We start from the raw sequence: 25,789 nt of genomic DNA on the forward strand, positions 1-25,789 counted from the left end.
ACACTCATGATACTTTTAATCCATGATATATTTAGCTTTCTTGTTTATAAAAGCCTTTCCACATTCCATACATGTTAAGAAGTGTTTTACTTATGTGTACTTTTTAGTATGTTACAGGCAATACTTTTCAACACATAAAAATAATACAGACAAAATAAATAAGTATGTTAATAGCACCCCATTATGTCATTTCACAATGGTAAAAGTTGAGTGCTCTAAACTGGAAACCGCTTTCTCGTTCTTGAACTCTGCCTTGATGATGTGCGACTTGGGGCTCCCAGTTGTTTTAAGCCATTCCTGCATTTCTTTCACCTTCTTACGTTGACCCTGGAGTTGACCCTGCACGGTTCCTGAGCCCGTGTTTTGGACCCACCCTACAAGACCAAGCTTCTTCCCCTGAGCCTGCAAAGTCAAACATGTGGTTCATTAACACACAAAAGAACTGGGATAGATGTGTAGATATAATATTACCTGCTTAATTAAATAGTTGTTTTACAGGTAAATTGCCATGCCGTGTTAATGTTTAAATGAGTAATGATACTCTTTATACATTAAAATGGCAAACTTTACTGGTAAATTAAATGGAATCATTATTGTCCTTATTGTAGCTCAAACAAAGCAAATTGTAATGTAACATCATATAATATATCTTATTATTATTTCATTTTATTTTCACAATATGCTGAGAGCCTTGACCTACGAAGTAGGGGTGGGCAAATTTCCAGTATTGCCCATACTCATACAAATGCATTTTACTTGTATTTTGTCTTTTATTTGTTGGCTATGGTTAAAATCCGAATAAAACGCTGCACACATTTTTTAAGCAAAAAAACAAAAACAAACTACAACAGTTCAACACCACGTAAATACAACAATTGCTACGTTGCAACCGCAGGACCAAGAGACCATCCCTCTGACTTCATGTTCCCATATCATGTTCCCATATGGAATTCAACAACATTCAATATGGCTACTCTTTATTTACCTGTGGCAGTGCAGATGTGGGCCAGATATCATCAAAAAATTGCTGAATGTGATGGATGAAGTGGATCCATACACTTACATCACTCAAATTGACTATTGAAGCTATCTGGTCGACCACACTTCCTTCTACACTCAAAAAAAGTAGAAGTGCAAAAAAATGGAGGTGCGTCATTTCTTTACATCTAGATGGGTCGACAAATTAAGCCAGTGTTTTTCAACCACTGTGCCGCGGCACACTAGTGTACCGTGAGATATTGTTTGGTGTGCCGTGGGAAATTATGTAATTTCATCTAATTGGGTTACAAATATTTTTTGCAAACCAGTAATTATTGTCTGTGCTGTCAAGAGCTTGGCACAGTAACTGAGTAATACTCTTCCATATCAGTAGGTGACAGTAGGTAGCTAATCGCTTTGTAGATGTCGGGAACACGGTTTGTCGTGATCACAATATGCAGACGACAGCGGGAGGCAGCGTGCATGTAAAAAGGTATCTAATGCTTAAACCAAAAAAAAACAAAAGGCATTGAAGCTTAGGGATGGCTATGCAAAACGAAACTAAAATTGAACTGGCTGCAAAGTAAACAAAACCAGAATGCTGGACGACAGCAAAGACTTACAGCGCGTGGAGCAGACGGCGTCCACAAAGTACATCCATCCGTACATGACATGTCAATCAACAAAATAGGAGCGCAAGACAAGAACTAAAACACGACACACAGGAAAACAGCGATAAACTCAAAATAAGTCACGGCGGGATGTGACAGGTGGTGACAGCACACCTACTTTGAGACAAGAGCTATAGTGATTAGGGATGTCCGATAATGGCTTTTTTTGCCGATATCTGATATCCCGATATTATCCAACTCTTAATTACCGATACCGATATATACAGTTGTGGAATTAAAACATTATTATGCCTAATTTGGACAACCAGGTATGGTGAAGATAAGGTCCTTTTTTAAAAAAAATTATTAAATAAGATAAATAAAGTAAAAACATTTTCTTGAATAAAAAAGTAAGGAAAACAATATAAAAACAGTTACATAGAAACTAGTAATTAATGAAAATGAGTAAAATTAACTGTTAAAGGTTACCGTAGTACTATTAGTGGACCAATCGTGTGCTTACGGACTGTATCCCTTGCAGACTGTATTGTTATATGTTGATATATAATGTAGGAACCAGAATATTAATAACAGAAAGAAACAACCCTTTTGTGTGAATGAGTGTAAATGGGGGAGGGAGGTTTTTTGGGTTGCTGCACTAATTGTAAGTGTATCTTGTGTTTTTTATGTTGATTTAATAAAACAAAAAAAAAACGATACCGATAATAAAAAAAACGATACCGATAATTTCCGATATTACATTTTAAAGCAATTATCGGACATTTTTAATACTGATGCATGGTTAGTTATGGTTTGAATGTATATCCAACAATTGCGAGGACGACTTTTTACTGAGTGTAATTTTTTTATGTTTTCTGCTGGTGGTGTGCCTCCGCATTTTTTCAATGAATAAAATGTGCCTTGGCTTAGAAAAGATTGAAAAACACTGAATTAAGCATTATTAAGTCACATTGGATAGTTGTTTATCAACGTTCGTTTTTGTGTTGCCAATTCACTTATACAGTAGTGACTCAATTTAGGAGCTTAATTGGTTCTGTGACGGAGCGCTTAACTCAAAGTACATGTATCTCAAATCAACATCTCCCATTGAAATTCATTTAAATGGTTTTCACCCCCAATAGCACAATTTTACTATGTAACATGCCTTCAAAAAAAACTTTTAGATGAGAAACATTGTATAAAAACAATACAATATAATGTACTGTACTACTAACAATTGAAGTAGTTGTATGGAGTAATGTAATAATAATGTACAACATTTACATTGGAGAGCGTACGTCAACGGTATCTCCTTCCAGCCGCTTTTTTGTCAAATTCAGCATTTCTATATTTCTATGGCTAAATGTCCGCTGTTTAGATATTTTAACATTAGCTGGCATTAGACTCATTTGGATTCATTATGGTGCAAACTAGCAGTGATACGCTTGAATTGCTTCACCAAGTTGGTGACATGCTCTGTCATGTTTTTGATGATTATTTTTTTAATTCAATGAATATCATCCACTAATTTTTAACACTGTCCTTCACACTCACTTCCTTCCTTACCATGGTTAAAAAACAAAGTTATGGCAATCACTAGCTATTAACTAATGCTCGCGAGTATGACCCAATGTTTTGGGCAGATCTTATGGGATTGACTGTGGCATTTGCTCTGCCAACTAATAGCGGGGATGCTCGCAACTCAATTTTCATCTTAACTCTAAAATAACTTTTACCAAAAACCCAATTGGAACCATTTCCACACAAGAGGACAGTGCATCTTTGTGGCATTCTCTCTCTGCTTCCAAACAACTTATTGCTAGGAATACACTTGTTTGCCCACCATGTTCAAGAGCAGGGATTCTTAACCTATAGCAGTAATGACAATATAAAAAAAAGAAGTCTGGAGCTAAAGTCATAGAAAATGTTCTTAAGCGCAAAAATTATGATTAAAGTGGTGAAGCTGTATTTTAATTTGCACTTTAAATGTAATTGACAGTTTAGTTCAGAAACATATTAATTTAGTCTACTCATTTTAGCACAACATAATATCTGTCCATCTATGTTGGCCCTGCGATGAGGTGGCAACTTGTCCAGGTGAGTGCAGCTGGGTTAGGCTTCAGCCCCACCAAGACCCCGATAAGACAAGCATTAGAAAATGGATGGATGTATAATTGTAATTGGGGAAGGCGTGACGCGGTTGGGAGAGTGGCCGTGCCAGCAACCTAAAGGTTCCTGGTTCGATCCCCACCTACTACCAACTTCGTCATGTTCGTTGTGTCCTTGAGCAAGACACTTCATCCTTGCTCCTGATGGGCCGTGGTTAGGGCCTTGCATGGCAGCTCCCGCCATCAGTGTGTGAATGGGTGAATGTGGAAATAGTGTCAAAGCGCTTTGAGTACCTTAAGGTAGAAAAGCGCTATACAAGTATAACCCATTTACCATTTAACCCATTTGTATGTAAATGTTTTTTTCGTCAGTTATTTTGTAGTCCCTTCTTATGCAGTATATTTTGTTCGTACTTATTTTTCTAATCAGCCTGACCTATGCCTAAGGTTTATGTGTAAAATAAATAGTCTTTGTGATTAAAACATGGTTTCATATCATTTGTCAAGGTTGTAAACTGTAAGTATAAGTTAGAAAAAATTATTGAATATGATTACAATCATGAGTGAAATTACTAATTCAGTGCTAATATTTGAGTGGGCTTTGGGCCCCTTTGTAGTGGAAAAGTTGGGTCCCGAGGTCAGAAAGATTAAAAAACCCTGGTCTGAGGCAGCAGCAACCAGATGTGACGTCACAGCAGCGTCACATGTAACCCAGCATTACAAAGCAATAGAACAATATCAAGTCCCTTCCTAACTTAACAACAAAGTCAAAGAGATATCTTTTAAAATCATTCATCGTTATTACCCTGTAAAGACTGTGATGGTTAAATACAAGAAGGACATTGATGTTACCTGCACCGTATGCAACAACAAGCGACTGGGATGAGAATCAGCACCTCCAAGTCCGAGTCCATGGTTCTCGCCCGGAAAAGGGTGGAGTGCCATCTCCGGGTTGGGGAGGAGATCTTGCCCCAAGTGGAGGAGTTCAAGTACCTCGGAGTCTTGTTCACGAGTGAGGGAAGAGTGTATCGTGAGATCGACAGGCGGATCGGTGCGGCGTCTTCAGTAATGCGGACGCTGTATCGATCCGTTGTGGTGAAGAAGGAGCTGAGCCGGAAGGCAAAGCTCTCAATTTACCGGTCGATCTACGTTCCCATCCTCACCTATGGTCATGAGCTTTGGGTTATGACCGAAAGGACAAGATCACGGGTACAAGCGGCCGAAATGAGTTTCCTCCGCCGGGTGGCGGGGCTCTCCCTTAGAGATAGGGTGAGACGCTCTGCCATCCGGGAGGAGCTCAAAGTAAAGCCGCTGCTCCTCCACATCGAGAGGAGCCAGATGAGGTGGTTCGGGCATCTGGTCAGGATGCCACCCGATCGCCTCCCTCGTGTGAGGAACTCGCATGGCTGCCGTTTGTGTGTCCCCAAGATGCAAGAACCAGGATGAGGATGAGCAGGTAAGATGATTTTAATTATAAAACAACAGAGAAATGTAGCAGTCTTGCATACAACAGTTCCTAACATAGTCTATCCTCGAGCACTGAGGAGTGCTCGAGTGAAAACATAAATAGGCATCTGCTGATTGGCAGCAGGTGTGGACCGGCTGCCAATCACCGGCAGGTGAGGAGAAAACAGTGCTCAACGGAACCAACAGGAAATATAACAAAATAAGAGCACTGACAGGAAGTAAATACAAAAACATGGAAACAAACCGAAATGAAGTGACAGATCGTCACAGGACCCCCCCCTCAAGGAACAGATTCCAGATGTTCCCTGGAAACAAGAACGGAAATAAGTCCAAAAATTACGGGAGGGAGGAGGGAGGACATGGCGGAGGGTCGCCAGGCCAAGTGTCCCCGCAGCCAGCGAGGGAAAGTCAGGTGGCGGCGACGCGTTGACCGCCGCTGGAACTGGCGAGGCGGGCGACCACGGAACGGCCACATTAGTGGCCGACAAGGAGGCGGAAGCGCGTGGTACCTGAGCACCAACAGCTGCGAAGGTCCACACGCAGGTTCTGCAGATCGCTGCCGACAGCGCGGATGAAGTCCATAACACCGCCACATATTTGGCGGATGAGGAGGAGCTGGTCGCGCAGCCGGTGACGATGATGATGACCATGAAGATGGCGGCGCCCTGCGAAAGCCCGCCAGAGACGATGTGGTTGTGGGTGGATCCGCTGCCGACCAGGAAGATGGCGGTGTCATGCGGAGTCCCACCGGTGACGCGGAAGATGTCCGCGCAGTGCGAAGGCGCGCCAGAAAAGATGAAGGTGGCGGCGCCGTGGAAAGAGACGATGATGTCTCCGTGGGAGGAGACGATGGCGGGGATGACAGCGGCGTGTGCTTGGCTGCACTGCTGCTGGTAGTAGCCCCCCCTCCACTAGGCGGATGCCAGACGCCGTCCACCACTGGGAGAAGGAGTTCTAGGTTTTTTATGTCCCCCGGTGCGAAAACCAGGGACGGGCAGAAGGGGGCCAGGAGGAGGGAAAACGACACGTCCCTCGCCGAGTCCCAGCAGGAGGCCAGGAAGGACATCACGGTGGGCTCCACTGGAGCCTTCGCCGGACTGGCAGGATGAGCGGGTGCTGGAAGGGATAGCAGCCGTGGTGCAGCTGCTGGAAGCTGCCTTGGAGCAGGAACGGGTGCTGGGCACTCAGCCGGTGTTGGCCGTCGTGGCGCCGCGACCGGCGTAAGACGCGGGGCTGCGACTGGCGTGCGACGCGGTGTGGGAACCGGTGGTCGACGCGCTGGCACAGGCGATTGCCGTGGAGCCGGGACAGGATGCACAGCAGGAGACGGGGAAGATGGCGGCAGTGGCCGCGCCGGTCGGAGATCCGGAGCCGGCGGCCGAGCCGGGAAGAGCGAAGGCGGCGGTGGCCTAGCCGGTCGGAGAGCCGGAACCGGCGGCCGAGCCGGGAGGAGCGAAGGCGGCGGTGGCCTCGCCGGTCGGAGAGCCGGAACCGGCGGTCGAGGCGGAGAGGGAAGGTCCGAGCCTGCTGTGGGCTGGGACCGCACAAACCTGGCTTTTAAGTCCCCCAAAAATTGTGCGGTCCAGAAGGTCGGCTGTGCATCGCCGACAGGGGTTCTCGCGAAGACACAATCTTCTGGCTCAACGATACTGTGAGGAACTCGCATGGCTGCCGTTTGTGTGTCCCCAAGATGCAAGAACCAGGATGAGGATGAGCAGGTAAGATGATTTTAATTATAAAACAACAGAGAAATGTAGCAGTCTTGCATACAACAGTTCCTAACATAGTCTATCGTCGAGCACTGAGGAGTGCTCGAGTGAAAACATAAATAGGCATCTGCTGATTGGCAGCAGGTGTGGACCGGCTGCCAATCACCGGCAGGTGAGGAGAAAACAGTGCTCAGCGGAACCAACAGGAAATATAACAAAATAAGAGCACTGACAGGAAGTAAATACAAAAACATGGAAACAAACCGAAATGAAGTGACAGATCGTCACACCTCGGGAAGTGTTTAGGGCACGTCCGACCGGTAGGAGGCCGCGGGGAAGACCCAGGACACGTTGGGAAGACTATGTCTCCCGGCTGGCCTGGGAACGCCTCGGGGTCCCACAGGAAGAGCTGGACGAAGTGGCTGGGGAGAGGGAAGTCTGGGCTTCCCTGCTTAGGCTGCTGCCCCCGCGACCCGACCTCGGATAAGCGGAAGAAGATGGATGGATGTGTTCCATATTTAAATTATTTACTGAAATTGCGTGAGCCTATGGCTTTGCACTTTGTTTGTTCTATATATATATATATCTATGTTGCATTCTATTTGAGTTACTTTGAGTTTACAACCCCCTGGCGCTGTTTTGTACTGTTTTTGTACTTATTTTGATTATTATTTCTCAACTGTTTGTAAATGTTGCAATTTATAAATAAAGGTTTATAAAATTCAAAATAAATAAAAAATATATAACAATATCAAGTAAATTTTACAGTACAATTATACAATTTTACTACAAACAATTGCTTGAGCAAAATAAAGTCCATTGTGGAATAATATCGGTTTAATACCGGTTTAAAGTCAACCCAAAACTAACACCACACTTTGGTATCGAAATTATCGGTTTGTCCACCCCTGCTAAGGAGTACAGTACGTTAAAAAAAGCCACGCTAACTTACCTGTGTGTATTTCCGGAAAAAGACACCTTGGACTTTTCCAAATACTTCATAATCGACGGAAAATAAGTCACCATCAGACATGCTGGACAAAGCAAAACAAAGATATGGCATTACGTTGTGGAATTTAGGAATTATCGCCTACAAGGCTAGCATGTTTACATTTGTTTCGTCACGTACAAAAACATACATGTCATTCAAGTGTTACCGTTATGTAGCTAAAGCTTAACATTGAAACAGTATATCTGGAACCTCTAATATTTACCTGAATCTTAAAACTGACAGGACGTGGTGGAGAAAACGTCGGTTTTTCTCGAGATGTTTTGGCGGCATCTACCGGTTGTGACGACTGATGGCGTCATTAAATCGCGACGTAAAGTGTCCTGACAACAGACCCGCACAAGACGAGCGATACAAAGCTGCCTTATATAGGCAGAAAATAGAGTTTATCGACATTTATCAATTACAAAATGCAGAAAAACAGAAGACTATATCAGCTTTATTATTAACACAATAAAAGTTTGTACTGATGTATTTTACATGCGCTTTATAAGCATCAAGGGATTATACAAGTGCGTTTCTTCATTTAATGCAACCCCAGTTAAAAAAAAAAAATCCTATACCGGCACAAAATTCATATTTACATTGCAAGTACTGTGTCATGCTAAAACATTATTTTTTTTTACATTTGACTGTTCACCCAAATTTAACGATTTATATGACAAAAAACGGAATATATATGTTTAGACATTATGTAAATTTGCTACAAGACACAAAAACAGTCAAAAAATATAAACAGTTTGCTTTCTAAGATTGAACGCCACCCCTCATAAAAAAAACCCCCATTAAGTATCAAAGACAGAATACAAAAACACAAACACGATTCAAGTGTCATGGTATGTCATATCTACGACATACTTAAACATGCCGCACAAGGGCAATGAGAGAAACCTTTTGGGAAACAAGTCATCAGTAGTCTCACAAAAGAATATATAAAAATAATACATGCACATTGTAAAAGCATATATTTGCATTACAAGTTTCAAATATCACACATTTATGAGAACAGTGAATTAGGCTCGGAAACCATTAAACCATTAAAAAGGTGAACGTATTCACAAAACATTCATATATTGTAATGAGACTCTGACAAGTTTAGGAAATAAATTATGTACTCTAGAAACTATTGAAGAATTACCGCTATTTTCATATATAACTTCAAGCGAAGCACTCGAGTGCAGACCTCTGCCAATATCTGGTATCTATTCTGTATATGCACACAACGTTTTACAAACATTGGTTAAGTTGTTATTGTGTAATCTTGCTCAAACACAAACCTCGGTTTGAAGGCCATAAATGCCCGCTCAAAAAAAAAAAGGTTAGACCTGATTCAAAATAAAAGACATAGCCTCATGATGACATCGCCATGACGTCACTAAAACAAGGACTTCATATTCACATTGCGGAATAACACTAAGATTGTTTGGCTGTGTGTAACGCCTCATGTTGAAACCAGCCAACATTTCAGTCTGTAGAAAACCGGCAAGCAACCAGTGTGCATTGACAAAACGTTATGATGCAACTTGGTGCGCTGGTAAATAAATACTGTAGGTTGTTTTGTGTGAGGCAGCCACCTCAACTGCAAGTCAATTCTCCCCTAACAAGCCAGTTCAACTACACAACTTACAGCCTCAAATACTGCCCCCTGCAGATCTTTCCCCATGCTGTGTGAATCCACTCCCTCTTCCTCCTCCATCCTCAGACTCATGACCGGCACAATGGTTGCCATTACTGTCGCATCTTGCTTCCATCAGCTGGTTAAATGCCGCCAACAACCGCTCGTGCTCCATTTGCTGGCCACTGACCTAAACGCAAACATGAACTCACTCACATAGAACATACATTTGCTCTGAGGTACAGGAGAAAGGTCTCAGATCTTACCTGCTTCTCTAGCATCTGGATCCTCACCTCTTGCTGAGTGACCATCATTCGCAGCTAGGAAGCAAATTCTGGTGTTACATAGGAATCTTGTGCAAACGCTGTAAAGCGGGCTGGTGGCTTACCTGTGCGACCTCTGCACTTGCACTGCAGCATGTGATCGATGCTTCTTTTTTGTACAGCTCTGCCCCCTCCAGTCCGCTTAGATTGTCATCACTAGTTCGTGTAGTCTGTGTGAAAATAACCACACACAAAACCGCCACGAAAGAACAGGATGTGTTATTATTTTGTGCAAAAAAACGCTTGTGAATACTCAAGCGTCCTTAAAGACACACACAGAGTCTGACGCTCTTCCTTAAATTTATTGCTGACTGTTAGGCGACTATCCACAAAAAAGGCAAATATAGTCGCAGAGAGACTCAATGGGGGAAAACCTGTACCTGCCGGACACGTTGGCTTGTCCAAAAATGATCGCGTCAAAGTTTTGCATTTCAAATATTTCTTTGCTTGAAACATCCATCCATCCATCCATCCATTTTCTACCGCTTATTCCCTTTGGGGTCGCGGGGGGCGCTGGAGCCTATCTCAGCTACAATCGGGCGGAAGGCGGGGTACACCCTGGACAAGTCGCCACCTCATCGCAGGGCCAACACAGATAGACAGACAACATTCACACTCACATCCACACACTTGAAACAATAGTGAAAATAATTCCCTAGACCAGTGATCCTCAACAGGCGGACCGCGGTCCATGTCCGGACCCAGCGACGTGTCCGTCCGGACCCAGCACGAATTATAGTAAAAAAAAAAAAAAAAAGTATTTTATTTTTTAAATTATAATTATTATAAAAAATATAATAATTGTATTTATCTTTGAGTTATCGCTAGCGCAAGTCAACATTCTTTGTTGTTTTTAAAATCTGAAACGTCACTATCTGAAAGAGCACCGCGAATTTGAAGAGACATTTCCTCATGATTCAGAGCTAATAAAAAAAGAAATAATGAGGCTGAAAAAGTCATATGAAACATCAAGCAAGATTTTTGTTAAATCTATGACACAGCAACAAATAGCAACAGAGTGCTCACTCAGAGTGGCATGGAAGAAGAGAAGCCATTCTCTGATGCAGAAATAATTAAAGAATGCTTGACTGAAGTGATGGGTGCCATGTTTGAAGGCAAAGAAAAGGAGGAAATGACAGCTAAAATAAATCAAATCCCACTCTCTGATGCCACAGCTACCAGACGTACTGAAATACTGGCTGGTGATTTGTCCAAGCAGCTTTGTGATGGAATAAAAAACGCAGAGTGCATATCCTTAGCAGTGGATGAGTGCACTGACACCACTGACAATGCTCAGTTGTTGGTGTTTGTGAGGTATTATGATGAGGAAAAGGGGGAGTTTATTGAAGATGTTTTGGGCCTGGCAAACCTCAGTAGACAAACAAGGGGAGAAGACATCTATAAAGCAATATCAGAAATGCTGAATGAAAAAGGGATAGATCTGAAGAAAGTTGTGTCCATTGCTACTGATGGAGCTCCAGCCATGTTGGGGAGAGAGAAGGGACTGGTTCCGCGTCTGAGAGAACACCACCCTGGCCTGATATATTATCACTGCATAATCCACCAGTCTGTCCTTGGTGCAAGTCTTGGAGAAGTGTACTCTGAAATCATGACAACAATGATGAAACTCATAAACTTCTTGAGAGCATCATCTGCACTGCAGCACCGCTTGCTGCGCACATTCCTAACAGAGGTAGATGCTGCTTTTGATGATTTGCTCGTGCACAACAACGTCAGATGGCTGAGCAAAGGCAGGGTCCTGGAGCGTTTTTGGGCCGTTAGAGAAGAGCTGCAAGTGTTTCTGTCCCAGCAAAATAGCGCAAAAGCAAAACAGTTCCTGGAATTTCTGCAAAATGCTGGGAAAATGGAAGCTGTGGCATTTTTGGCTGATATAACCTCCCATCTCAATGACCTAAGTCTCAAGCTACAGGGGAAGAAGAACACAGTGTGTGAGCTGATGTCAGAAGTCCGTTCCTTCCAGAGGAAGCTGGAGGTTTTCAAAAGTGACATACAGGTAACTAATTTGTTATTATTATTTTCTACTACACACTATTTTCTTCCACTTGATAATTCATACCTATTTTTAAGCATTGTTCCTAATATATATTTAAACTGTGTATCTACAGGAGGAACTGCTCCACTTCCCCAAACTTCTGGAACTGACCAAAGGAGAGGGAGATCATCAGTGCCATTTGGAATTCTTGGAAAAACTCATTGCAAATTTCAAGACTCGCTTTGATGGCTTCATTTTGGGAAAATAAGTCCTGCTGTTCATTGAAAACCCATTCCTGATCAGAAATGTGAGTGCGTTCTCTGCAGAAGCAAAACAAGTCTTCCCATGGGCCAGAGCTGCTTCACTGCAGACTGAGCTCATTGACCTCCAAGAAAGTGTCGCACTGAAAGAGGCTCAGTGTGACGCCATCACCTTCTGGTCAAAGCTGGTCATTCCTTCCAAGTTCCCTCTGCTGCATAAGATGGCCTGTCACATCCTCACAATGTTTGGCTCAACATACAGCTGTGAGTCTGCCTTCTCTACAATGAACATTGTGAAGAACAAGTACCGCAGCAGACTGACCAATGAACACCTGGATCAGTGTCTCCGCCTGGCCATCACACCTTTTGTGCCAAAGTTCAAAGTCTTGGCTTCAACCCCAAGAGCGCAATTCTCCCATTGAGTAGCTGTGTTTTACACAATGGGGATGTACTGTACCATAGTTATATTTGCACATGAATGAGGTCTGTTGAGGTCATTTGTTTACCAGGGATAGGAGGGTTGTGTTTAAAAGTATTTATTTTTTGTTAAAACTGAAAGTTTTATTTAAGTTCTTATTTATTTTTGTTTCAAAGAAAATCGTTCATGTATTTTATTGGATATTTATTTTATTTTTGTTAATTTGAAGAAAATGTTAAACTACTACCTACCTCCTGCTACTATATAAGCTTGACCGATAATAAACGGACCCAGCCTGTTTCAAAAAAACATTTGTGGACCTTCAAGATTTGTACTTGAGGACCCCTGCCCTAGACTATCAATATACAAACCCTAAATCCAGTGAAGTTGGCACGTTGTGTAAATCTTAAATAAAAACAGAATACAATGATTTGCAAATCCTTTTCAACCTATATTTAATCGAATAGACTGAAAAGACAAGATACTTAACGTTCGAACTGGAAAACTTTGTTATTTTTTGCAAATATTATCTCATTTGGAATTTGATGCCTGCAACATGTTTCAAAAAAGCTGGCACAAGTGGCAAAAAACACTGAGAACGTTGAGGAATGCTCATCAAACACTTATTTGGAACATCCCACAGGTGAACAGGCTAATTGGGAACAGGTGGGTGCCATGATTTGGTATAAAAGCAGCTTCCATGAAATGCTCAAGTCATTCACAAACAAGGATGGGGCGAGGGTCACCACTTTGTGAACAAATGCGTGAGCAAATTGTCCAACAGTCTAAGAACAACATTTCTCAACGAGCTATTGCAAGGAATTTAGGGATTTCACCATCTAAGGCATGGGTGTCCAAATCTGGCCCGCCGTTTAATTTCACTTGGCCCTTGAGGCGATATCAAATTAACACAAGAGCTGGCCTGCCGATTATATTCAGCGGCGGACTAGGGTACTAGACTGGCCTGCCTGTAGTCCAGACCTGTCTCCCGTTGAAAATGTGTGGAGCATTATGAAGCGTAAAATACGACAACGGAGACCGCAGACTGTTGAACATCTTAAGCTGTACATCAAGCAAGAATGGGAAAGAATTCCACCTGAAAAGCTTCAAAAATTGGTCTCCTCAGTTCCCAAACATTAACTGAGTGTTGTTAAAAGGAAAGGCCATGTAACGCAGTAGTAAAAATGCCCCTGTGCCAACTTTTTTGCGATGTGTTGGTGCCATTAAATTCTAAGTTAATGATTATTTGCAACAAAAAAAACAAGTTTCTCAGTTCGAACATTAAATATCTTGTTTTTGCAGTATATTCAATTGAATATAAGTTGAAAAGGATTTGCAAATCACTGTACTCTGTTTTTATTTACGAATTACACAACGTGCCAACTTCACTGGTTTTGGGTTTTGTAAATGTGATCTAAATGCACTTAGCAAAGTAGGACATCCCCTGTCCCCCTCTCCATTAGAATGCCAGGTGAACAGCAGATAATACTACTGCTGATGTACCACACCCCACCTGCCCCACCAATCACAATGCACTTATGACAAGCCAATCAGTCATGCAAAGAAAATACATCACAAATAATACGAATAACTTTAGCTGGCACCTACACTGATCTTAACACACAAAGAGCAGTGCTCAGTTTTAGAAATTTCCTGAATATCCACCAATCACGCTCACAGCGAGGTGTATTCATCATTGGAATTTTAAACATCAACATACCACAAGCAGGTTATTACGCTAATTTAATTATTGTAATACACAATTCTTGCATGTAGAAATAATTTGCAAACACCATTTGAACAGTAGTACAATATTGCCACATTTGTGTGTCAATTATCAATTTCTGCTCAGATTGTACTATAAAATGTGCTAATAGTACTGCAGAAAACCATAGCACATTCCCCTTTGTTCTTGATTGCTGCTGGTTTTGCTGTGATGAATGATAATTTGAAGTGAATTTTATTTCATATTGGTATATTTTTACTGAGTCAAGTTATTTGTATTATTGAAGCATTTTAGTTGCTATTCATTACAACTTCCATGTTACAAAATTCTGTAAATCTAAAAAGGCACTGTTATAGGACAAAATATGTATGTTTTCCTAACCATGTTTAAAAAGTAAAAATTTGGCACCGGTATTGAAAAATATGCAAACTGTATACAACACTATTTATCAGGTGTTTTTAAAAATTTACTTTATTTTAGGTTTATAAAACCATTGTCAACTGGTTAAGTTAGGAATGTTAAAATTAGTTATGTCTAACGATTATATTTTAAAATATTATTAATCACACGTTTGCATTTTGATTAATCGCAAATATTCGCAGTAAACTGCATGCATAATTTAAACTAACTTTAAAAAAGACACCAACATTTTATATCCGAATGTCGTACAGGAATGTATTTTTTAGGTTTTACCTGAATGCATGTAATTTAATTGTTTAAAATAAGCAAACAGTTTTATTTATAGTAGTTTATTCTGAAGTGAAATGTATTATTATTCATGTATGCATTGACCTGATCACTGACTGTAAAGTAGTGATGGTCAGATGAAGTCTCATGGTGCATTGAACCACTTGAGCCAATTGGTTCGAGAATTTCTGGAAGCTTCAATACATGCTTTGGCACAAGACTGCACCTGCTGGTCAAATGTATAATTACAAAGAGCTGTATCTTAACCACATAATGTGTGAAGCATTGAGATGTTGCGTCTATTGTGGCTCTTGGAAATGACAATGAATCACAATAAATGTTTGAGAAAATGGTTTTGCTAGGTAAATTAACAAAGCATAATAAAACATGTTTTATGTCTTATATACAGTATGTATATATATATTGTGTGTTTGTATTTTGCCGACATGGTAGAATCATATAATAGGGCAGGTTGTATAATGTTTTTCTGTCACCTTGAGGAAATGGCATAAAGAAGATGACAATATAATGTAACTTGGACAGTGATATACAGAAAAGAGGAGATTTAGTACATTTTTATTTTTGGTTTTAGGCGATTCTTTTTTTGTTGGACAAAATCTCTTCATCCAGCTATTGATTTTTACTAGCTGGTTAAAAAGAATAAATACAAAATGTTTTACTTCAATAAATGTACTGTTTACAGTGATAAACACATACATGGATATTAGGTTTGTTGTTTGGATTCAGTTTTTGACGTCCTTTGATTCTAGTGGCATTTAAAAAAATTGTTTTATTCTCTATCCAGATACCGAACTGGCCACAAGTCTCAAAAGTCCACATTTTCAATAGAGCTTGGGCGGTTTACGAGTTGTCTAATCTACCGGCAAATCTGAACCGCATCCCTAAACGGTCACGTGGTACAACTTGGCAACAAGGCTTCACACGTCATCATTTCCGGCTCCTCCCCTAAATGAAGCAAGCATTGATACACGCTTCGACATACGCATCGAAGCCTCGGCCCATTTGGTCTCATCACAACTGTAAAGCAACCTGGTTCGCCTTTCAGGTAACCATTCAAGGTTATGGTAAATGAGCATGTGTAGTCAAAATAAATTGTGCAATTAATCCATGTTTTTTACATGAATAATGCAATGTTTTGTGATTAAAAGCATGAGTTAACATGTTAACTTTGACATTTGTTAAAATATTACTTAAAAAAAAAAAAAACTACCAAAAAAAACACCTGTACAGTTAGGATTTACAACGGCTACAATTGTAATTATTTCCTGTGGAGGAAAAAATGTTTGGAAATTAAAACCACTTGGAAGTCAACCAGCGTCACAGAATCGATTGTGCTTAACTTAGAAATTTCATTGTGTGTGTGTGTATATATATATATATATATATATATATATATATATATATATATATGTATATATATATATATATACACACACACACACATATAATCTGTACAATGAAACTTTCTAAGTGCCAACTTATATATATGTATAATTTTCTTTGTATAGACATAATGCATGAATGTGAATGGACAAACATATGCAGCAAAAAAGTCACTATATCTATCTATCTATCTATCTATCTATCTATCGAGAGAGAGAGAGAGAGACTTTTTTGCTGCATATGTTTGTCCATTCACATTCATGCATTATGTCTATACAAAGAAAATAATACATGCCATGCAAGCTTGTAAAGAGGGTGGTTCACAAAGACAAGCAGTTTTATCAGAACTGCCTACTGACCACCTTCATTCAGGAAAAAGAAACTGGCTACCTGCTTGTCCAATCACTTTTTCACCACAACCAAAATGTAGGCTAAAAAAAAAAAAAAAAAAAAAAGGCGGAAAATAAGGAACACTGACATTACCGATAAGTCATGTTGACTGCTGACGGCTGCTGCCACAGCCTTTAGCTCCTTCAGGTTCTCATACGGTTGAGTGGTGCTCTCTGAAAAAGATGGGAGGAGATCAGGAGGACACTCGGACCCCTCTGGCATTGGGATGAACTCTGCGTCCTCCAGCTCCTGTTGGAATAGAATCAACAAGAACAAATTACATTCTGAAAGCCACGTGAATATGGAAAGACCAAAAGCTGTTGATCACACAACACATGTAGGCATTGGATTATAAGGTAACCTTTCTTAGCCACAGAGGACATGAACTGTCTCCAGTCTGATTTGCCATGGACATCATTGGTGTCTCCAAGTTGCAAGTTTCAGGATCAACCTCCGCTGTACCGCCAAGGCCTCTGTCAAGACACTCCGTCTCTGAACCCGGATTTATTTCCAGATACCCACTAGATATGGAACCGTCCTGTTCCATCCCTATATTTATACACAAACATACTTACAGACATCCCCCTCTCCAGGAAAAATTTATTAAAAGGTATAATTTCAGTAGCTAAATATTTACCACTACCAATTGAGAGTCCACTGCTGTTGGAGCGAATGGTCTTGGAGTTGAGCACTTTCTCTGTAAAGACAACAAATCAAACAGCTACTAAAACGTCTCTATCATTGAGGTGAATGGTCACAGTGACTAACCCATGATGATGATGGTGTGCCAGCCACGACAAGAAAGATCTGGTACGTGGTGAAGAGATCCAAAGATTGGCCTTGGCATCGCAGGACAAACCTCCGAACCAAATCCTTTATCAGCGGGCATTCCAAGTCGTCCATTTCCTGCATTTCCCCATGCAAAGATCTGATTGTCTGCAAGAAAATACATCTAAATTGTTCACACGCCTTCTGTGTCAAAATTCTGTCAAAATGGATGAGCATGTGTGCTTACCCTCAGTGGCTACAATGGTGAAGCCATCCCCACAAGACACTTTAGTGACTATCTTCCCCCCAAAAGGACCGACCAGGAGTTGTACACCTTGGTGTTTCTTGAAATCTTTAACACCAAGCTGACCATATTTGTTGCAGCCAAAAGTGATGAGGCGACCACGTTCTGTAAAGTTAGTTTGAAAGGCGATTCAACAACTTGGTAATAATTTCCAACAACAAGTGAGTGTTTGTCTTTTTCTTGAGTACCGTCAATAGCAGCGGTGTGGGACTTCCCTGGCGCTATGGTCTGAATCTTGAAACGTGACAGCTGCTTCGCCAACGTCAGTGTGGTGATGTATGGGATTCCCTGATAACCCTAATGTTATCATACAAAAAAAAATTGTGCCGTGTCTCAGGTCACATTCATTTTGAAAAAAAAGTGGTTTGACAGCGGTAGTTTCACTTTCTACAAGTGCAAATACCTCTCCAGTGTGGTTTTTGAGACCCGAAAATTCCTGGTTCAGACCCAGCTTGTTGAATTCATTGTTTCCACAAGCCAGGACTTTTCCAGTGTCTGTCAAATAGAAGGTTCCGTCACTGCTGCATGACACAGAAGAGATGGCGGCGCCTTTGGGCAGGTCCACCTGCGGAAAATATATTAATTTAAAGGATGTAATTACAGTGATCACAAACAGGTATACAATAATTGTACAGGGACCAAAGTCTTACTTGCATTGGAGAAGAAAAATCGTCCTCACATTCCAAACCCAGACGCCCTACAGATAAAAAAAAAACATGCTCATTTTTAGAGGAAGGCGATTTTTTGTATATTATGAGCTTGTTTTGCTGGCAAAATGTATAGCTGCAAAAACAAATGCTAGCAGCTACCTAATGGCCTCATCAGTCCATACCGTACTCGCCGCAGCCCCATGAGAAGATGTCGCCGCTGTGGGTCAACACCACAACGTGGTTGTCTCCACAAGAAACTTGACGGACGGGCCGCTCCTCAAAAAACTCCAGAAGCACTGGCTCCAAGATCTCCATGCCCATTACGCCCTCCACACCAATACAGCCATAATAGTCTGAACCAAACATGTACATTTGGTCCTCATCTGCATTAAAGAGAACACATTACGAACAGGAGTGGCTGTTTATTTCTCATGTTCCCTTTTTTGTAAGGAGGTTGTGCACTCACCAGTGACACAGGCAGTGAAGTCGGTGCCACACGTCACCTGTCTGATGGCTTTGCCCTGCAGCTTTTCTACCCTTTTGGGCTGTCGGTAGGAAGCCTGGTCCCCATGCCCGAGTTGGCCCACCATCTTAGCTCCGCCTTGAACATTCTGAGAAGATTATTTGTAGTTATAAGAAGAAAAAGAGTGCATCTACTGTACTTAATCCGGAACTCACAGCCCAAGTGTAGAGCTCTTTCTCTACCGTCACCACCGCAAAGTGACACTCTCCAGCACAGACGTGTTGGGCACTGCTGCCCCCTTTAAAGGTGTCCAGTTTCTGGGGCGTGAACTTGCCACCGCCCCAGAAATACACCTCCCTCGAGCGTGTGGTTACTACAGCAACAGGGGTCTCCGTCGCTGTACCAAACCTACAACAAAGAACCATCAGTCAGACACTTTGAGGCAGGAAGAGGACAAAGCTTCTACAGGAGAAGACAACAGAAACCTACTTTGGTTTCTTCATTGCTGAATTCAGCAAAGCAACTCGTTCTTTCAGCTCCCTGCCAAAAAGAGAACGTTATTAGAAATGTGTTGTGGGTGTTTTTTTTATACTAAGGCTGTCAAAAAGAACACATTATGGCGGGAAATGTTTTTAAAACATTTTCAAAGTAATTAACATCTCTGGCATGACGAGAGACGGAGCATAATGTAGCGTCCCGACAAAGTCACACAAATTGTGATACTCTTTTTTTTTTTTTTAAACAATTATTCCATTCTTATTACATCAACAGCAGTGCTCAGTCCTAACCCACATATCAGCAACTCGCACACACCGCTCTCCATCCTCTCCACACTCGCAACGACTCCTCCTCTTTCATGTTTGAGTAGCAGCGTGGTCCCTATATTCAAAAGAAACCTCGGGTACTTAACATCTTGTTAGGGACAAGACAGGGTCCCAAAAACGCAAGATGCATTGACGTAAATCGGGACTCGGAATGTTAAAACAACACAAGCAGGTCATTACAAAGAGAACACTAGACGTCAGTTAGCAACAATAAATACAAAAATGTATTCAAGCAATCTTTTATTTTGCACACACAAGGGCAATGGTGAATACGGCCCAATTTAATTATGTCCGATTAACGTGTGGTATCTCTTGGTTTTACTATTCCTACCATACTGAGTTTGTAAATTAGAACAATGTTCTAAATACCCCTAAGTCTATAGACTGGTTCAGAGGAATTGCTGAAAGACATGCAAGAGTCATTGCCAAATGTCAAAGATTCAACAATTTCATTAGCAGGGACTCTGATTCGACTGTCCACTTTGCTGTCACACACAGACCTCAGACCTCGCCGTGCCATCCCACTGTTGGCCCAGGTGGGATGGATCACCAGAAATTGGAAATGGCACTGGTGCCGGGACGCACTGCCTTGCTACTAAGGTGTAGATTTGACTGATCTAATGCATCCGATTCGACTATGAAAATCTTTAGTCAGACAGCGCTAATGTGTAGTATGTTTTTGCTTGATTTGATTTAGAGTTGTAAATAAACAAACAAAACTAATGTTAAATATCTTTAATTGTGTCCAATACAGTGAAAATATAAACACAGTGAACATTTCAGACATAGTTACTTGTGTATGCGGCTTAATCATGATTAATTTAATCTGTACTCTGATTAATTTTAAAAAGGATGTCCCGATCAATATATCTGGCCTTTGATCCCAATCTGATTTTTTGGCCTGACATCCGATCCGATTTTAAGTTACGATCCTATACTTTGTTGTAAAACATTTTCAGTTCTATAATCTAATGTCAAAGTAAACTTTTTTAATGTATTTTTTTTTAAACATTTGCTCTGACATTTTAAACATTTTAAAACACTACCTTTTTATAAAGCTTATCTTATTAAATATAGAATTTGCTAGACTTATTTACTTACTCTCTAAGTTTGTAAACAATAAAAAAATGACCAAAAAATTATTTTGTAATAACAATAAGACATTTTTTTTATCTGATCACTTTAGTTTATAGATTGATAGATTAGGTATTGATAGTATCAACACCTGGATTGATCACCCCTACTTTACATTGAGGTTTTAGCGATTAGCTTCTTGTGTCGTCCTGCTAGGTGTGTGTTTGTAACATGCATCGCTATTCCTTTTTCTCTAGTCCTGCAATGATAATGATACTTGAAAGAAATCTAGTTTATTTTCCGCCATGTGGTGAGGATTAGTATGTTAGAAGTGGCTTTGCACTTTGAATCGACGACGCGTTTGACACATGCATCTTGCTCTAAAATTTGAGCTGGTGTTCTGGCAAGTAATGCACCCTCCTAGAATTCATACACGCACCACCTGTATATATGTAACAAAGAACACGTAAATGTAATAGTGTCTCCCTGAGAATGCATCCTTTTAAAAGGAATCTTTCACATGAGTACAATCTTTAGCCTTGTAAACATTGGGACAGAGCTGCGGTAAGGATCGACTCGGGTTGGTAGCTCATCTGCCGATAGTTTAAAAAAGGCAAATATCAGATATCGAATATCATATGATCGTGATGGAGACATCTCTAAATTAATAACTTACTGTCGGCATGAGGAGATGACTGGCTGGTCAAGAATCTGGTCTGCCGTTGGCCTCTTTGTTGGATCCTGAAATTATCACAGAAACTTGACTGGAACAGCTGCTTATCATAGCATCATTTCCAAAGCAAACAATGACCTACTTGATCAAGACACTCATAGACCAGCTTGATCAACTCAGAGGAATAAACGGCAGGGTTCACATCCTTAGTCCAGTTTCCTTGGACTATTTTTACACACAGATTCAAAGGATTCTGTAAGGACACACACACAGCATATGTAACTTTACCCATTAATGATTTTGATGACACATTAAAACAAGGAATTAATCTTACCGTTGCATCAAACGTTCTTTTAAGGGTTAAAACTTCATAAATCACGCAGCCCATGGCCCAGATGTCTGATTTAAAGTTGTACTTCGCTCCCTGGCACAGCTCAGGTGACATGTAATATGGAGTTCCAACGCACTGGATGAATTTAAAATATAGAGGTGAAATAGAATCATGTGCAAGTCAGGCTAACCGCATCAAGCCAACGTCAACTAGTTGCAACCAAGATGATAACATGTGTGACAACACCAATGATTATAATGTTGACGACATATATTTTATAAAACATAATTTTTTAACCAGGCAACTGTCAAGATGTGACCAACTCCAGGCCTATCAGTATCCTCCCTGCCATTTCTAAAGACACCCAAATGGCCTTGGTAGAAAAACATTTGACACCCTTGCGTTAAAGGGGTCATATTATATATATTTTTTCATTTATAAAAACACTTCTTTGTGGTCTACATAACATGTAATGGTGGTGCTTTGGTCAAAATGTTGCATACATTTTGTTTTACAGACCATCTTCAAGCCGCTTTCTGACTGTCTCTTCAGAGTGCAGCGTTTTGTGGGCTGTCTTATTTACATGCTGAAGTACTCCTTCAGGCCAAGCCCCCTTCGACTGCGTCAGCCATTTTGTAATTTTTAGCGCTTTCAAATCGGGTCTACGGACAAATATAAGTTAGAATTATTCGCTTTTTTTTTTATTTATTAGCAATGGTAACAGTGGGGGTTTTTAGGATGCATGTGCATGCTGGCCCATCGCAACCGGGGAGGCTAACTAGGCAAAACTAGTCATGTATTCAAATTTAATTTAGCACAGACAATTTGTTGTTGGACAGAAAGCATTTGGTAGCAATATGAAATGTCTTAAATATCATAATTCAATCAATCAAAGTTTACTTATATAGCCCTAAATCACGAGTGTCTCAAAGGGCTGCACAAGCCACAACAACATCCTCGGCTCAGATCCCACATCAGGGCAAGAAAAAACTCAACCCAATGGGATGACGATGAGAAACCTTGGAGGGGACCGCAGATGTGGGTACCCCCCCTCCCCCTGGGCGATCGGTGCAATGGACGTCGAGTGGATCTAGCATAATATTGTGAGAGTCCAGTCCATAGTGGATGTAACATAATAGTGTGAGAGTCCAGTCCATTATTGAAACTCAAACAGTATGCACATGTGCACTTATACATATAAACACAATCGCCATCATAAGGCCTACTGTAATGCTCAATTAAACACAGATAACATCCATAAACTGTGTTAGCACTGTCGGTAACATGGGTGCAGGGCAGGGCATTATAGTTTGGCCCATAAATTAACCCTTAAATGGAAATATCTGTTGACATATCTAAATACCTTGCCTTGATTTTAAATTTCCGAGACTGATGGGGAACTCAAATTTACAAAAACTGGTACCAACAAGTAAGAAAAGTAGATACGGCCCAATTTAATTATGTTCGATTAAAGTGTGGTATCTCTGGGTTTTACTATTCCTACCATACTGAGTTTGTAGTTTAGAACAATGTTCTAAATACGCCTAAGGCCAACCTATAGGCTGGTTCAGAGGAATTGCTGAAAGACATGCAAGAGTCATTGCCAAAAGTCAAAGATTCAACGATTTCATTAGCAGGGACTCTGATTCAACTGTCCACTTTGCTGTCTCACAGAGACCTCGCCGTGCCATCCCGCCGTTGGCCTAGGTGGGATGGATCACCGGAAACTGGAAATGGCACTGGCGCCGCCATGCACCGCCTTGCTTCGAAGGTGTAGATTTGACTGATCGTTGATGATGGGAAAATCTATTGAATCAGATTCGACTATGAAAATCTTTAGTCAGAGACAGCACTAATGTGTAGTATGTTTTTGCTTGATTTGATTTAGAGCTGTTAATAAACAAACAAAACTAATGTTAAATATATATAATTGTGTCCAATACAGTGAAAATTTCAGACATAGTTACTTGTGTATGCGGCTTAATCATGATTAATGATTCATTTTGCATAATAGGATCCCAACTTGAGAGGTGTTTAAGATAAGAAAAAAGAAAAAAAACTTGAAAATAATAGAAGAAAAGTCAAATATAATCTCCAATTTCCTTTAAAAACATTTAACTTTGCTCAATTTTCAGCTAACAAAAACACAAACGAACACAAGGTGAAATAAAGTGCCCTGGTTTAAGAGGACATCAGCAGCAACATGAAAATAATTGCCCTTTAACGTTGGTGTTATTACAGGTAAACATTATTATAGGATATACACACAAAGATTTTAGCCAGGAACACCAACCTGCCAACTGCTTCATGATACTGTGTGACAGGTTGTGTTCTAAAAAATACTTTCACAAAGTAATTAATCGTAGTTACTCCTTACTTTATCAAAAAAGTAATTGAATTATTAACAAAGTTATTCTTTAAAAAATTTAACTAATTACCAAGGAAATTATTTAATGCGTTACATTAAAAAAAAAAGAAAAAAGAAAAAAAAAGGAAACATCTGGCATAATGCAGCTGAGATAAGTTTCATAAAAAGTATATAAATGAGAGCAGTAAGTGAGTCTGTGTACCTTTAAAAGACTGTGCTTGTTGCCTAGTGACGTGTGCATCAGTAAGTCCACACTCAGTCTGAGTCTCACAGGCATTTAGCTTGAGCTGTTTTTGTTAGCTTAGCAGGCTAGCAGCGACAGATTGTCATCTCTGAATCTTTCACTGGTTTGTGTTACCTCTGCTTAATAAATATATTGAATGTGCTTCCATGGCTGTATGTTCTTGTCAACAAACGGGGTATTGTTTGGATGGCAAGTTTGTCACTTCAACCATTGATTTGTTGTTCAATATTCCCTCCGGCTCTTGTAGTTACTAGCGCGCTGTGCAGTTTGTGTCAGGTTTTAAGGTGGTAAAAAAAACGTTGTCTTCTACTGACCAGTTCCTTCAACTAAGATTTTGTATCTTTTGCATTGGAAGACTGAGTGTGAGAGCAAGGAGGAGTGGTGCTGCAGCCCTGCTTCCTTCTGTGCATGGCGCAGGAGGGAGAGACGCACACAGAGTGACACTTCTGCATCAATCACTTGTCCATTTGTTAATGGTTATAGTTGAACTTTATTTCAAATATGCTATACAGATGAGCGAGACTTTTACTCTCGAATGACCAAATTTGGATGGATTTATTTTAGGAGCAAAACGCGATGAAAGAGTTGAAATCCCTACATGTGCGACAAGCTTTTTTTCTTCAAGTCGCACGGTCTATTTTAGGCGCATTTGCGAGTACATTTGTCGCACCGTACAGCCTTGCAAAGCCCAATGTCCCATTGATGTAATATTTTAGCTTCAAATCAGATTGAAAATATGAGCCCTTCAACACAGACGAAAAAGCGAGAATGTCATGATGGCAACAAAAAAGGGAAGGTTCGACCTAGTTTTTTCAACTGGGAAAAAAATGCACTTTAAGATGTTCAATATCCAAGCAAAATTAATGAATGAGTCCATTTCATTTGTTTCTTTATTTATTTAGGATAACTAAAAGTTATTTACCTTCCAGTTTCAGTACAATGGTAAACAATTTTACAGTAATGAGTGATCCACGTTTATATTCTTTTAAATTGTTACTTGCATTATTATAACAATAATTTGTGGGACAATATATCGTCCAAATTTGTTATTGGCCTAAGCCTAGCTCTTCGGGTATACCTCTAATGTGTATGGAGATGTCCGCCAACGTAACAATGGCAAAACAGGTCATAACCGTCTCAATGTCCAAACTGCTCGTTTGGAAAGCGACAAAAGTGTTTCCTTAATATAGCCACCACCCCTCCATTGTTTGGTTTCAAACTTTCGAGACTTACGGGAATCCCAAACAAACAATAAAAATAGGGGTGTAACGATTCGTTTTAACAATTTCGATTCGACATTTGTGGTTGCCGATACGATTCAGGGACACATTTTCTTTAAAACAATACTATATGAAACAATACAGTGGGCTGAAATCAATTCAGTAACTTTTT

At 40.5% G+C, this 25,789-nt stretch overlaps 2 protein-coding genes across 5 annotated transcripts in view; both read right to left on the reverse strand.

Moving 5' to 3' along the window:
* On the reverse strand, positions 1-8,234 carry acyp1 (acylphosphatase 1, erythrocyte (common) type). 2 transcript variants are annotated; one of them, XM_061968756.2, is made up of 3 exons: positions 8,088-8,234; positions 7,826-7,907; positions 1-402 (listed from the first exon to the last, which is right to left on the reverse strand). In XM_061968756.2, the coding sequence occupies exons 1-3, from the start codon at positions 8,153-8,155 to the stop codon at positions 187-189; spliced, it is 366 nt and encodes a 121-aa protein (XP_061824740.1). In that variant the 5' UTR covers positions 8,156-8,234; the 3' UTR covers positions 1-186. The 2 variants fall into 2 exon arrangements, with proteins under 2 accessions (XP_061824740.1, XP_061824741.1); XM_061968757.2 differs by lacking the exon at positions 8,088-8,234 and adding an exon at positions 8,013-8,085.
* Positions 7,335-25,789, reverse strand: part of nek9 (NIMA related kinase 9) — a 24,442-nt gene continuing 5,987 nt past the window's right edge. The window contains exons 6-24 of one of the 3 annotated variants that reach the window (XM_061968753.2): positions 21,789-21,920; positions 21,597-21,707; positions 21,458-21,522; positions 19,373-19,423; positions 19,099-19,291; positions 18,887-19,031; positions 18,603-18,803; positions 18,421-18,467; positions 18,174-18,335; positions 17,959-18,067; positions 17,714-17,875; positions 17,467-17,634; positions 17,336-17,395; positions 17,060-17,247; positions 16,792-16,947; positions 9,886-9,990; positions 9,764-9,817; positions 9,510-9,687; positions 7,335-7,351 (exon numbers count right to left, since the gene is read on the reverse strand). In XM_061968753.2, the coding sequence (XP_061824737.2) occupies positions 9,514-9,687; positions 9,764-9,817; positions 9,886-9,990; positions 16,792-16,947; positions 17,060-17,247; positions 17,336-17,395; positions 17,467-17,634; positions 17,714-17,875; positions 17,959-18,067; positions 18,174-18,335; positions 18,421-18,467; positions 18,603-18,803; positions 18,887-19,031; positions 19,099-19,291; positions 19,373-19,423; positions 21,458-21,522; positions 21,597-21,707; positions 21,789-21,920 (2,283 nt within the window). In that variant the 3' untranslated portion in view covers positions 7,335-7,351; positions 9,510-9,513. Of the gene's footprint in view, positions 7,352-8,356; positions 9,688-9,763; positions 9,818-9,885; positions 9,991-16,791; positions 16,948-17,059; positions 17,248-17,335; positions 17,396-17,466; positions 17,635-17,713; positions 17,876-17,958; positions 18,068-18,173; positions 18,336-18,420; positions 18,468-18,602; positions 18,804-18,886; positions 19,032-19,098; positions 19,292-19,372; positions 19,424-21,457; positions 21,523-21,596; positions 21,708-21,788; positions 21,921-25,789 lie in introns of those variants that run through there. The other 2 variants (XM_061968754.2, XM_061968752.2) reach the window with 2 other exon arrangements.

Source organism: Nerophis lumbriciformis, linkage group LG08 (assembly GCF_033978685.3).
Source record: "Nerophis lumbriciformis linkage group LG08, RoL_Nlum_v2.1, whole genome shotgun sequence".
NCBI lineage: Eukaryota > Metazoa > Chordata > Actinopteri > Syngnathiformes > Syngnathidae > Nerophis > Nerophis lumbriciformis.